The following is a 15,206-nucleotide window of genomic DNA, read 5'->3' on the forward strand; positions in this document are numbered from 1 at the left end:
AAAGCTAATGGTGCTTTAACAAGAGACAAATCAAAATACCATAACTGAAATATAAGAAAATAGAGAAAAAGTACATAGGTCGGAAACTTGACTCACAATCAGCGAAAAGAAGAAATTAAGATAGGTTGTGAGGAAGAGAGGGAGGGTTTCCTTGTATTCATATTTATACCCCCTGACTTCAAAAATATGAGAATGTTAGCTAGTTGAATGTGCTTTTGCTCTAAAGTTTAAGCTCTATGAGTAAAACATGATTGGTCCATTTTGAATCTAATCGTGACTTTTTGTATTAAATTTGGAGTATTCTAAGTGATTGGTTTTTGATCAATAAAAGAGGCCTTGAACCCCAATGTCTCAATCAAAGAGGATATAATCAGATTTGCTTTAATTGGGTAAGAGGATTGACTTGCTTTTTGCATAATTAGGGAGATGAAGTAGCCTAAATTCATGGGCTAATATTTCCTAGACATGGCAGACCCTTGGAGTTCGCATTTGGTTGCTATAACGAGCAAGTTGGCCTAAATAAAATAATATTTCTTCTAATATTACAACTCGTAACCAAACTAATATTATTTCATTAGAACACATTTTATTTCCAGTTATAAATACTACCGGCTAGGGGTGTCAATTCGTGTTCACGGGTCGGGTTCGTGTCGTGTCGAGCCATAAGTACCCTGCTATATGGGTTGACCCGAACCCGACCTGTTTAGTAAACGTGTCAAGAATCCTCAACCCTAACTCGACCTGTTTATTAAACAGGTTGACCCAACCCGACACGTTTAACCTGTTTAATTAATAAGTCATGTAAAAATTAATACTAATAACCTGTTTGATTAATAGGTCATACATGATTTAAATAATCTATTATTAATTTCTATATATCTAAAATTAAAATACAATTACAACCATAAATATAATAATAAACATATAATTACAACAACAAAAATTAAGCAATAATAACAAAATTTAATACATTTATTACTTAAACGGGTCAAACAGGTCAAACGGGTTCACATGTTAAACACGAACACGACCCGTTTATTAAACGGGTCAGCCGTGTCGACCCGAATATGACTCGAACCCATTTAGCCCCAACCCATGACCTGTTTATAAACAGATTAGTCGTGTCAGGTTCGCAGATCGTGTCAAATTTTGCCACCCCTACTACCAGCCCGTGCGGGCAGAATAAAATCCTGAAGCTTAATACCACACAAGATAGGCTTAGAAGCCCAATCATTCTCCACTGCACAAATATCTACTAGCTTACAGGTTGGGCTTGAAATGCCCATACTTCACCTCACGAATTAAGCTTAAAGCCCACAACACTCTCCATCAAAGTTAAAGGCCCACCTGACAACTTTACTTCAAAATAAAAGCTTTATTTACACAAAAATTAGTCATTGACGGGAAAAAAATATATTAAGAAAACCTTGAATCACCAGTAGTCTGTTTCACGGGGCTGTTTAAAAAAAAAAAAAGTAAAACGACAAGTTTAGGGTTACATAACTATAAATCGTTGTTTTTCACATAACCGAACTCAGCACTCATTCAGCAAAAAAAAAAAAAAACCTCTCTGTCTCGCCTCTCAGCTGCTGCCGCCGACTGCCGGTCCGCCGTAACACCGCCGGTAAGCCTCTCTCCCTTCTCTAATTCCACGGGTACTTGCACCTTTTGGTCCTGTTGCTCTGTTTTGATTGTAAATGAGAGAGAGGAGAGCTATGAAAGAGTTGGGTTTGTTGTTTATGATTATGTTTTTGATATAGCTTCTCACAAAAATGGGTTTTGGTGTAATTTGTTTGAACATGGCTTTTTTCTGAAATGGGTTCTTCTAGATTAATTCACAGAGGCATAAATTTAAGATTTTTATTTTGTTTTGTTTTGTTTTGTTTTGTTTATATGATGTTACTGATATAGCAAGACCATTTTTTTTTTTTTTTTGGGAAATGGGTTCTTTTAGATTTCATTCATAGATGCAACAATTTCTGATTCTTCATGCAAAATATATGTGAGTTGGTTGTTAACAACGTTGAGAGTTCTGCTACTCTGTTTTTCGATGTATCTCTTTTCGATGCAAATATCTCTGTTTTTCGATGTATCTCAAAATTTTATTTTGGTGGTTTGTTTTGTTCTGCTACTCTGTTTTGATTGTAAATAAGAGACAGAGGAGCGCTAACAAAGAGTTGGGTTTGTTGTTTATGAATGTGTTTGTGTTAGAGCTTTTCACAAAAATGGGTTTAGTTTAATTTGTTTGAACATGGCTTTTTCTGAAAGGGGTTCTTCTAGATTAATTCACAGAGGCATAAATTTAGGATTTCTATTTTGTTTTGTTTATATGATGTTACTGATATAGCAAGACCTTTTTTTTTTTTTGGAAATGGGTTCTTTAAGATTTCATTCATAGATGCAACAATTTCAGATTCTTCTTGCAAATATATATGAGTTGTCTGTTAACAAAGTTGAGTGTTCTTTGGAAAATTTGTTGAATATGGTTGTGATCTTTTAAAGCAAATTGATTGGTGCATTAGCTCATTACAATCTAATTTGGTAATATCTAGCTATGTTGGTGGTGGCACAACGAGGGCGATAGTTTTGGTCTATTTCTTGTTGTTATATAACTAGTAAGAATGCTTTTGTTTTTTGCATAATGGTTTTCTAATGGTTTGGGACTATTTGATGAATTTGTTTTAGCTTATAACTTGACATCTCTCTGAATGCGTCTAATTTATTGCTTTTCTGAATTTTGATTTAGCTTGATATCAGCTCTTTTACTCTTAAATTTACTAGAACTTGTCAATTGCTCTCCTCCATGGATCCCTTTGAGTTTTAGACCTTTTTTCCCAATAAAATAAGTATGTGGACTAGAAGAACAAACTTAAAATTTGGCTACATTATGGCCATGAAGATCTAGCAAATATTCCAACCCATTTATAAGGGTTAGTTTCACTTGCAAAGTCCAGAATTATATTCTATCTATAGTCAATGGAGTTCTTTTGTATTTTTATAATTCTTTTGTGCATAAAGAACTAAAAGAAATTGTAATCTGTGATATAAAATATTTCAGTATAAATTAGCTGTGCAGGGGATACAATTGTTTCTTTTACCATTGATTTTTGTCATGTGATTTTAATTTTGTCTTATTATAAGCATATGTGATTAAATTGCGAAGCCATACTTGATCTATACAGATTTATTTATGTATTTATTTTCTTGCTTTTGTCCTTCTTGTCCTTAACCTTAAAGTACTTACTTTTTATAAAATTTTATTGTTACAATCAACAGCCATGGCAGAGGAAGCAGGTATGTTTGTGGTTCCACAAACCGTTGGCACTGTTTTATGTTGCAAATGCGGTATTCCAATGGCACCGAATGCTGCCAATATGTGCGTAAAGTGTTTGCGCTCTGAAGTTGACATCACAGAAGGTCTACAGAAGCATGTGATCATAATGCATTGCCCTGAGTGCAATAGCTACTTGCAGCCACCAAGAACTTGGATCAGAGCTCAATTGGAATCAAAAGAGCTGTTGACATTCTGTGTGAAGAGGCTGAAGAATTTGAACAAGGTAAGATTGGTACATGCGGAATTCATTTGGACCGAACCCCATTCCAAGAGGATCAAGGTCAAATTGAAAGTTCAGAAAGAGGTTCTTAATGGAGCAATACTTGAACAATCGTATGTGGTTGAATATGTTCAGCAAGAGCACATGTGTGAATCCTGTTCAAGAGTTCAGGCCAATCCTGACCAGTGGGTTGCGGCAGTGCAACTGCGCCAGCATGTTTCTCACAGGCGTACTTTCTTTTATTTGGAGCAGCTAATTCTAAAGCACGGTGCTGCTGCTTCTGCCATAAAGATTAAGCAGATGGAACAAGGTATCGACTTCTTTTTCTCTAACCGGAGTCATGGTGTGAAATTTGTGGAATTTATTGGTAAGGTTGCTCCAATGAAGAGTCGCAATGACAAACAGCTTGTTTCCCATGATATAAAGAGTAATAACTATAATTACAAGTATACTTTCTCAGTTGAAATCTGCCCAATATGTCGTGAGGATTTGATCTGTTTGCCGCTCAAAGTTGCTGCTAGTTTGGGAAATCTTGGCCCATTGGTGATTTGCACCAAAGTGACCAACAGCATTGCTTTGCTTGACCCGTTGACCTTAAGGATTTCTTACTTGGATGCTGATCAGTATTGGAGGTTACCGTTTAAGTCTCTACTTACGAGCAGGCAGCTGGTGGAGTATATTGTGTTAGATGTGGAGAAAATTTCTTCCGAAGTTAATGTTGGTGGTTCCAAGTATGTTTTAGCTGATGCACAAGTGGCCAGAGTATCAGATTTTGGAAAAAATGATACAATTTTCAACATAAGAACACATCTAGGCCATCTTTTGAACCCTGGAGATTATGCCCTTGGTTATGACTTATATGGGGCTAACAGTAATGATATTGAGATAGAGAAGCACAAAGGTCTGGTCATTCCTGAAGCGATTCTTATAAGGAAAAGCTATGAAGAGAAGCGTCAGAAGAAGCGTGGGAAGCCTCGTGCCTGGAAGCTTAAATCCCTTGACATGGAAGTTGATGATAAGAATAGAACTGATCAAGAAAAGATTAACTCAGAGTATGAACAGTTCTTGAAAGATCTGGAGGAGAACCCTGAATTGAGGTTCAATATATCATTGTACCGTAATAAAGACTACCAGCCATCAGAGATGACATCTGTGGCTGATGGAGATGACGTACCTTCCATTCCGTTGGATGAGTTGCTTGCTGATCTTGATCTAAGCGAAGCAGAAGCAGAAGATGAAGATGATGAAATGAGGGAGTGATGATCAGTACCTTTTGATCCATTGTCCTACTCTCTCATTGTCCCTTCACAAGTTCACCACCACCCTTCTTCCTCCGTATTTTAAAAACAATGGTTCAGGCATTTTTGTTGACGATTTTGTATGATTATATCTGGGTTGCTCTTGGCTCTATTAAATATGCCGGTTGCTGTTGAATAATTTATCACATGGCCAATATAGAAGTATCATACGTATGCTTTTTTGTTGAGTTAGTAGCTTCTGTGATTTTGAAGCCTTTTATGTTTGAACTCTGCTTTAAATTTTTCCAATTCCAGTTTTGTTTTTATTGGGTTCATAAATCATTGAAGTTTTTTGTTGCATAATTGCTTAATTGGGCAGTCAGTATGCTGCATGTTGTGATTCTGATCAGTTGGTTAAAATTCTTGCGGGCTTGTCTTCTTAGAACTTATTTTGATTTACACACGATATTGCTTAATTGGCTTGCAACCCTCATAATCTAAGCATTATATACCATCAATGAGTTATATACGGCCTGGTCAATTTCTATTCAACCTGTTGAATGTTATAGCTAGGTCCAGTGTTTCATTTGTATTCGATTGTTTCTTATATACGAGCTTGCTTGAATTTCTAATTTCTATAAATTGAAAATTTTTCAATGGACATTTTTTTTATAAATAATTATTTAAATTATTGATCACTTTATGTTCCAACATGCAGTTGGGGGAAATACTAATATGTCTAACGCATCCTTCTAATCTATATTTCCAAACTTTTTTACTAGTAGTTAGAAAAGAAGCACGGTACTACTTTAAAGTTACACCTTATATATTATCTTAAACCCTTGCATTGTATCTTGATCATTCTTATAATAATTTTTCTAAGATTACAAATTTAGCCATATCTTAACGAATGACTGACTATAAATGATAAACAATTACTTTCATATAAATTTACTACTTTTTATCCGCCATTAACCCTCAACTCTTTAAGAGTTTGCGACAAAATTGCGGGATAAAAGTTCCACCCTGACACCTCTTCTTAAAAACTTCAGAGAATTTAAATTGAATCAAACTCAAATAAAGTTTTATTTCTAAATTTTAAATCAAGAATGTTTAGGGACACTTTTTATTACAAATTTGATGTAGTGTGTTGACAAAACAGTTGGGATAAAGTGATTTTCTACTTTAACAAATTCTGACAAAATTTGTGAGTGAGAAGAATTGTTTTAAATTCCCTCCCAAACAAAATTAATAATAAAATAAAATTCCAAAATTACACTAAATAGTTAAACGAATATATTTAGTTGAAACGGTTACATAAACGACACACACAACCAGTCACAGAGAGCGAAGAAGCAAGAAGAAAGAAGAAAGAGAAGAGATGGAAGAAGCTAAATGCTCATTGTTACTGGTCAGCACTGCCAATTCCTATTTCTCTGTTAAAAGTTTTGTTTTCTCACTCTCCAAACAGGTCAGAATTCCAATTCACTCCATCTGTATTCCTTCAAATTCTCTGCCAAGTTTGAACTACATTTCCAGAAATCCCTTTAAATTTTTCTAGTTTTAGCTTCTCCAATTTCAAAATAAGAGTGAGTGTTTTGCTTTGCTTGCATTGAGGTTTCTTCTTCATCAACTTATTATATGTGTGAATTTTGTAGCTTCAAACTGTAATTATTATGGCTAGGGACACTTTGGTTTCTCTTTGTTGAATTGGAGAAATTTTTTGCCAAAATTAATAATTTTGGAGGGAAAGTTCAAATCTTTGAGATAAGATGTATTTGTATTGTGAATTTTCTTTGATGGGTTTTGTTCAAGTTGATGATATGTGTCTTTTAGGCATTTCAATAAATGGGTTTTTGGATATGGAGTAAAGAGTGAAAACCCCAAATTTAGCTAAAGTTTTTAGGGTTCAAAGGAAGTGGAAGTTGGTGGGTTTGAAATTTTGGAGTTTTAGAGGTCACTGTGTATGGATTCTATTTGATGAGAAATGCAACTGCCATCACATTAGAATTCACGGATCAATCAGGCGGATTTAAAAGTTCAGTCAGTTAGGAGACTTGGGAAAGGAAGGTTGAAGAAATATTTTTTTTATTTGAGCAGATTGTTGAGTTTGAAGCTAAGCAAGGTGTAGTTTATATGTTTGATTTTGAAAAATGCTTATTATGCAAAAGTTCCACCACCACCACCACCACCAACACCTAAGAAGGAAGTTCAATCAGGTAGAGTGATGGGTGTTGGCAGAGCAGGCTTTGTCCTTTACTGAATGGGGCTGTTTTGCCATCCTCACCTCTAAAGGCACAGTCGGAAATTCTTGTTAGGCCAGTCGGGAAGGTGGGTTTTGCTTCCCACCAATTTTCGGTTAATTGTGATAATGTATTATTAGGAAATGGGGATTGTGATATACGGAAGCCGGTGCAGCATCATCAAAGACTCACAGAAAATGCAGAGTGTGAAGGAGAGGTTTTGCTTTCCAACCCTGCTAAATTAACACAAATGAAGGGATCTACAGGTAGTTTAGTTTCTACATTAAAGATGAGAAAGAAGTATTAGTTGTTGAAGATGGAAAAGAAGTACTCAGTAGAAGTACACTTCAGGTTCCACCTGGGATACCTTTTAGCTTTGTTAGTGTGGGTGGGGCCTGCGGGGCTTTTCCTTTATCAAGGGCTGATAGTACTGGCTCATATGATAGTGGTGGATAGCTTGATACTGATGTGCTAAGGGAACGGATGCAGCTCATTGCTGCAGCACAGGGCCTTCAGGGGGTGTCAATGGAATGTGCCAATTTGTTGATTAATGGGTTGGATGCTTACTTGAAAAAGTTGATCAAATCCTGTGTCGAATTGGTAGGGGCAAGATGTGGACGTGACTCGTCAAAGAATAATAGTTACAAGCACCAGTTTGATGGGAAGCATTTCCCAATTTCATTGTTAGATTTCAAGGTGGCAATGGAGCTTAACCCACAGCAGCTTGGGGAAGACTGGGCATTTCTGCTGGAGAAAATATGTATACATGTATTTGATCAATAACATTTCTGGAGCAACTCTTGGTCTCTAATATGTGATTGATTTAATTACTGACTGGTTTGAATGGTCATAGACGCTTGATGACAGCTTTGCTTTGGTACTGATGATGCAGTAATTCTCATGATAACATAATGCTCCATACGAGTTCAACCAAATCAGGATATTTTCTGCTTTAAGCCTAGTTCTCGATCCCAACAACCCCATCTATTAGCAACCAGCCTGAATGGTGTTGAATGAAGAATCTTATGTTTGATTGCCTTGTTGTAACTTAGCTTAGTTTTGTTCTTTCTACCTATCTTTAGCATTTTTTTTTTTTTTGTAATTTACAGCATTGAGATCAAATAAATGCTCTCAGTTAATTGAAATTTGCAACTGATTCTCCTCCAAGTAGAAACTATTTTCACCATTTGAGGATTATATTCCTTTTTGGTTCTAGGAAAGACAAATTAAATCAACTTCAGAATAATCAGAGTAATGATGGTGATGATCAAAAATTCTGTTTTTAAACTAGTTATTCGCAGCAATTAGTCACAAAGATGCTTAATTGAAAAAAGTTTTGGTAATCACTTTCCTTCCAATATTATCCATGCTTTCTTGATATTGAAACTGAGACATATCAGTAGGAAAAGGAAACAATGCTACAAGAAGAAGCAAAGAACAGATTTCAATGTCAGTATATTGTAGAGGCATGAGTTTTAAGGAACAGTATGGACCAATCGTAGACTCGTATTTTATTTGGAAGCTCTCTCATGACATTGTTTCTGGACTTGACATAGATGAAAACAGAATCTATTCTTCCTCCACAGAAAATTGTGAGCAGTAATAGATTGATGGATATAATTTAGATTTGGCTCTTTAAATTTAAAATTTGAAGAATTTAAACCATTCTTCTCATTAGAAAAAACTATCATACACGAATGTAATTATGGCCTTCCCATGATGATATGATTTCTGTGAGTAAAGTAAGTTCCTCTTCTTTCCATGGAAGCCTAAAAGAGTTTCCACCCTTCCATGGAACCGACTTTTCACACATTTGTGCAGGCTTAGTCAACTGCCAACATTTCATTGGTTGGTCTATTATACAATTTATACTCACAGTCTCAAGAATTGCAATGCCAGAGTCTCTGAACGTCTCCTTTTGTCGATGCATGTGTTTGATCCCAAGTCATACTTAGCATAAAAAAACTTGAAAATTCAAAGTTGTGTGAAGTAAACAAAAAAAACGATGATGATAATTTAGAAGGTTAAACCATACAAATAATTTTTTACTGATAAACAGGACCGGAGGGATCCTGATTATAAAGATATGACCTACGGCGATTAGGTATTCACATAGCAGTTGGTAGTAAGGCTTAGAAAAGCTAGCTTGAGTATTGTTGTTATTAGTCATTATTATTTTCATTATCACTGTAAATATCTTGTGTACAAATGACATTAGCTCACTGGAGCTTATAATCTGCATTAGATATGTAAAAGACTTAAAGGATTTTAAATAAAATTAAGGAAGCTATATTCCCTTGTTTTATTTATGGAATTTTTGTTAGGATAAACATATGCATGCTACAATCATACGAAGTAACCATTTACTAATATACATTAAATGCTATCCAAAGAAATCATTCTTGCACCGTTAAATTTGTCCAGGTGCAAAGGCAAGGGAGAAATCTGTACTTGGTAAAATCTATCCAATAAATCCACCAAACATCTTGCAGTGGAGTTTCTTGTGTTCTCAAGAGCTGCAAGCCTGCAACATTTCTGCCTCAGGCTGTCATCATAAATCATAACCTTTGCCTTGGCATCAGCCAGCAGCTTCTAGCTTCTGTTCCCATTTTAAAGGAGCTTCTTTCTTCTCCAGTGCACTCTTCTTTTTCTTGTCAACCAATCATGAACCCCTTGGTGTCCATTCAAATTTAAAAACCAGCCCAATACCTGCAGGTTGGTATGATGATGACTGGAAGTTCATCTCACAGAAGAGGAAAAAAACAATGTTAGTTCTTCCAACATATCATAATGCAAGTAACAAATAACATAACATACTTCAATATTCTTCTTAATCAGGTCTACAAACAATACTTGTGACTGACAAAAAACATGCAACATTCAATAATCTGACTATGACTAACAACGGTGATTATGACAAGTGCATGTAATGAATAATACTTCTAACCAGTACTATTATACATAAGATTAACAATTATACTTCTAACCAGTATTTTACAAGTCACATCCAGACAATGACAAAGAGGAAAGCATGCAGTAATTAATATAACTTTCATGGACTTTCATGAAACGCCAGTAGTCACCATCTTAGCTTTCATGTTTTTCAGTAAGGTTGTTAATTATTTTTGTAAAGGTGTTTTTAATATTTAAGCTTGTGATGGCATTTAAGAAATTTTGGAATGGGCCAAGTGTAAAATGGGAGAGGCCTTCCTTTCTCTCTCACTTTCACATACGCATCTCTCCCCTCTCTTTTCCATGTACTGCCATTCCCCTCCCCCTCTTTCTCACTTGATCTCCCTTCACCTCTTGGTCTCTTGGTTAACTATCACTAGATTTTTGGCCACCAAATCACTCCCCATGGTTTGTGCCATTTCCCAACAAGAATCTAAGGTAAAAATCTCCAAGACCCATCTTCTAATGCAATGTCTATTTATCCTATTTTGTTGCTCTTTGATGTTGTGGGTTTTGTTTTGGGGGTTGTTTTATTGAGTTTTTAGGACGTTTAACACTTTATTTGGAGGCTTTTAATTTAATGAGGTGAATTGGATGTTTTGTTTGGCAACTATGTGTTGGGTTTCTTGAGAAATCATATGGGTTTTGATTTATGTTGAGAGGATAAGGATTGATTTTTGAAAGTCAGTTCTTTGCATTTTGGAAAGATTTTGAAATATGTGAAAGTTGATGGTATTGACTATGAAATTGTTTAATTGATATGAACATTATGCTTGTTGCATGCCAAGTGTTTGGTAAATTGCCTATATGAGTTATGGAATTGAATTTCTTGCTTGTATTATGATGATTGTTATATGAGGTTATGGATTTCAATCCTAATTGTTAATATGTGCTAACACATGTAGCTTTAAGGTTAATCAAGTCTCAAAGCTTCTGGCATAGTATTAAAATTACAGTAATTTTCTTTTGGGACTCTAAATCTGTAACTGATAGATTTGAATAAGTTGCACTACGTGATTTTTAATAAATTGCAGAAAAAAAATTTTGAGCTGAATTTGTGGTGGTACATACTAGACATATAAGGGCTTCTCCCTATTTAATTTCAAGCTTTTTGGATAACACTAAGTGGACCAAACAAATTTTATAAAAAGTGCTGACCTGTTGCAAATTTAATCTGAAAGTATGATTAGAATGCTGAGAATTTAAGGAATTTACTCCAACCTTTTGTTGTGTGGTTTAGCTTATAAGTTCATATGTGTTTTCTTTGACAAATGTTTTACCTTGGCTAATTTTATCATGGTTTGGTATTGACATGCTTTGTATCAAGTTGGTAAATGCACATGAGTTGCTGTAGGGAAATAAAAGGTTTTGCTTGTGTTATAGCCCTATGAGTTTCTTGTATGCTTTCTTGGTTCCCGTTTGGATAGGGGTACTTGTCTTAGGATGGCAAAGTTAGGCTTTAGGGCCTTAGGTTTGATTTTTGAGGGGATCTTTTCCTATTTATGGAGACAAATATGATAGTGTAAATTGTAGTAGGCCTTGTTATTAATAGGCTTGATACTTGTGTTTCTAGGTTCCAAGGTACTTGGTGATGGACCTAGTAACTTGATTGGTTGAATGCAGTGCCCAGTTGAGGTAAATTTGGATTGGACTGCTGGGGTAAGTGGCTTCTTAATGGGATTTTTGAAAGGAATCATTATTGCACTAAAGTATTTTATGGTTAAACTCTTTTTGGAACATTATTCAAGGAATTTTCCTAAAACGTACTATTATTATTAATTATTTATGAAAAATGCATGAAGCGTTGAAAGTGCATCATATTTCTTATTGCATACGGGGAAATGCATGATTTGTTAGCATGGAAAAGACTAGCATCTTTGCTTAAATTCTTGAGAATGAATTTTATGGATTTATTTCATTATTTACAAAATCTAAAGATGCTTTGATAATTGGGAAAGTTGATACAAAATTTTCTTGACAAAAAATGAGTTTGAATGTTTTGAGAAGCTTGTGAATATATTTGGATATTAAAAGGTTTTATGAAACTACTTTGAAATGAACGGTGTTTTGATTTTATGTAATCTGTGAGCTCTTTAGGGTTTACCCTTGTGCCGTGACGTGTGATTACCCGGTGATTACATAGTTAGATACTATACTTTGTGTGACATTAGTATCTTAGCACCCATCTTTGTGACGGCAGATTAGTTCTGTCTTTGTGGCGGGATATGAGTTCCTTCTTTTTGACGACGTTGAGTTCCGTCTTTGTGACGGCAGATTAGTTCTGGCTGTGTGTCGGCAATGAGTTTCGTCTTTGTGACGGCAAATGAGTTTCGTCTTTGCGACAACATTGTCATGTGGCCTTGGGTTGGATTTTCTGGCTTTGGAATGGTGTTTTACTATTGCTCACAGTATATATAGTATGTAGTTTCACGTCGAGATATTTTGAAAAAAGCTTTGTGCTATACTATTTCAATCATTCTTGTCATTTTATCCATGAAGACTGATTTTGCAGAAGTTAAGTCAAAATTCCCAAAGTGTAACATGTTTTGTGTTTTGTAAAAAAAAAATGGTCATTATCATGAGACTTGCATTTCTCCCATTCTCATTAATTATGCTACTTACTGAGCTTTAGCTCATCTTACTTTCCAACAGTTTATAGATAAATTAACTATACATTCAGCATGGAGCAGCTTAGTTTATTGGTGGTAATTGGAGTACTATGCTAAGTGGGAGATTTGTGCTATAAATTGTTGGTGACTTAGCTTACTAAATTTATCGAGGCCATAACTAATTCTACTGGAGGTTGGGCTCTTGAGGTTTGTTAGCCTCGGGCGTGATAGGCCTAAATTTTTTGTCAAGGTTACATATCTTAGAGAGGATCGTGATTTTGTGTTTATTTATTTGGAGCTTTGGATTTTTTAAGTATACTTGGAGACACGTGATTTTTAGTTTGTATTGTTTATAAATGTGTTATAGAGCTCTGACTTATATTGTGGAGAGATCAATATATTTATTTATTTTATCATATGAAAAGAAAAGAAAAAACCCCTATAGTTTCTCTTGAAGGTTTGGTTTCTCATACTTTGAACCCTTTTGGGTTTGGGGTGTAACACCACAACACATGTTGCAGCCCCCAAACGGAGCTGCATGAGGGGGCCATAGCGACGGGCTAGAGTTTGGAAGGATTTGGGTAAGACTGAGCCGATTAGATGGAGGTGGCCAATGATGGGTAGGGCTGGTGGGCTCGGAGGGTACATTTTGGATTGCTGGCCGAGAATGGAAGCATGATTTTATGGAGTGTACAAAGAAGCAAGGATGAACCAAATGGGTAAGGCTCAGACACTTCGTGCAACACATCTAGGTTCGAGTTCCGCTGCCCGCAAGAGTCCGTTGGTGGGCATTCTTACCATAAAATCCCGTGGGTGTAATATAACCATAAATCCTCCCATTTTTCTTCAAAAAAAAAAAAAAAAAAAAAAAAAAAAAAAAAGAAGAAGAAGAAGTTTTTATTATAACTAGTCCCTCAAGTGTGATAGTTTTTTATTATTATTATTATTATTAATTTGCAATTGGGACTAATTTAATAAATTGTAATGCTTTTATAATAATATTTATCACAACACAATTATTTATTATTGTAGAATTGTTTTTTTTTTCTTTTGAAACTTTAATTATATCATTAGTGGTTGACTAATTTGTACATCTCCAAGTCAATCAAACACATTTTGCATGTTATATGCAATTTCTCGTTTCCATAAGGGTAAGGCATTCACTAGTTAGTAAAAAGAGATGCATATTGTTTCGCATGGTTTTTTATTTTTTATTTTATTATTTTTAAGTTTTAAGCTTGTAAATATTATAAGTAAAAATATATATTTTTTAAAATAATTTTCATTTTTATATAGAGAAGTTTTTTATTATCATTTTGTGTTTGTCTCTTTTAATTCCTAGATGAATTTGATTATATAGATTCTTTTTACGGGTTATTTTTAAATATAAGTTATAAACACCATGATGTATCTTGCATCTTTCGTTAAATTATTTAAGTTAGATGTTATTATAGTGCCTAATGTGAAAATTTATACTGTTTGATATTAGTTACAATCTATATCCATCATCATCTTCATCAAATTAGGTAACATCCTCATATAATTCAGCATCTTTCTTGCTAGATTAGTAGGTATCCTTCTCATGAGTAGGGATGACAATGGAGATGGGCATGGGAAGGATGGGATCTTCATTCCTGTCCTGCATGGTTTTGTCTTGTCCAATCCCCACCTCGTCCCGTAAAATTCTACTTCGTGTTAATTTGCCCATACTTATTACAATTTTTTTAATAAAACATGCTTCATTAATAAAAATATACTTGAAATTACAACTAAATATAACTCATCAAATTAATTTTTAGCAAGAACTGAATAATATTATCCAAGTTTTTAACAAGAAAATATTATAACAAAAACAAAAATCTTAATATCCATGCATTCAAATAAGTTAATATTGATTTGTTTGTTTAAATAATTTGATTTAGGGTAAAAAAAATTACAATTATAGCCCTTATCAACGCAATGATAGGGTGGGGTGGGGCTAAAATGTCTAAACTCATCCCCACCCTACCCCTTGATGGACTAAAATCTCACCCTATCCTTGCCCCACCACCTATTTTGGGCGGGGAAAACCCACAAGGGGCAAAGTGGGGAGGGACAAAATTACCATCTCTCTCTCTCTCTCTCTCTCTCTCTCTGCTTTTTAGAAAAAATATGTACTAAAAGATTGAGTGTTTTATTTGGTTTAATAAGAGTTGGATTTGAAGATTTTATGTTGAGGATCGGTTTATATTCTCCAACCATAAAATTTGTTTTGCGACATGATAGTTAATTTTGTTGGTTTCGAGCTATGAGGAACCATCCTCCATGTTCTTCGTTCATGTTGTGGGTAGCTTTTATTTAATTAAATGTAATTTTTATGTTTTAAATTAATTTTCTTTTTCTTTTCCTCCATAGTATTGTGAATGTGGTGAAGGTTTATTTTTATTTTTGGTGATGGTTAATTTTTATTTTTGGTGGTTTCCTTAGTATTTCTTCCCCTGTTTTTCATTTCTTGTGATGGAATGAAAGAAGAAATTTTTTGATTAGGTATATATTCTTTTAATTGGATTTTGTAATGATTTTTTTCCTAATTTTTTTTTGTTTGTTTTTTCCTTTTTTCTTAATCAGCAA

The 15,206-nt window shown here is 34.6% G+C and overlaps 1 protein-coding gene across 1 annotated transcript; it reads left to right on the forward strand.

Annotated features, from left to right (window-relative positions):
- The first annotated feature begins 1,516 nt into the window (after nt 1–1,516).
- LOC112003357 (uncharacterized) lies at nt 1,517–5,044 on the forward strand. Its single transcript, XM_024035539.2, has 2 exons — nt 1,517–1,624; nt 3,277–5,044. The coding sequence occupies exon 2, from the start codon at nt 3,279–3,281 to the stop codon at nt 4,812–4,814; it is 1,536 nt and encodes a 511-aa protein (XP_023891307.1). The 5' UTR covers nt 1,517–1,624; nt 3,277–3,278; the 3' UTR covers nt 4,815–5,044.
- The last annotated feature ends 10,162 nt before the right edge of the window (nt 5,045–15,206 follow it).

Source organism: Quercus suber, unplaced genomic scaffold (genome assembly GCF_002906115.3).
Source record: "Quercus suber isolate HL8 unplaced genomic scaffold, Cork oak 2.0 scaffold_100, whole genome shotgun sequence".
Classification (NCBI taxonomy): domain Eukaryota; kingdom Viridiplantae; phylum Streptophyta; class Magnoliopsida; order Fagales; family Fagaceae; genus Quercus; species Quercus suber.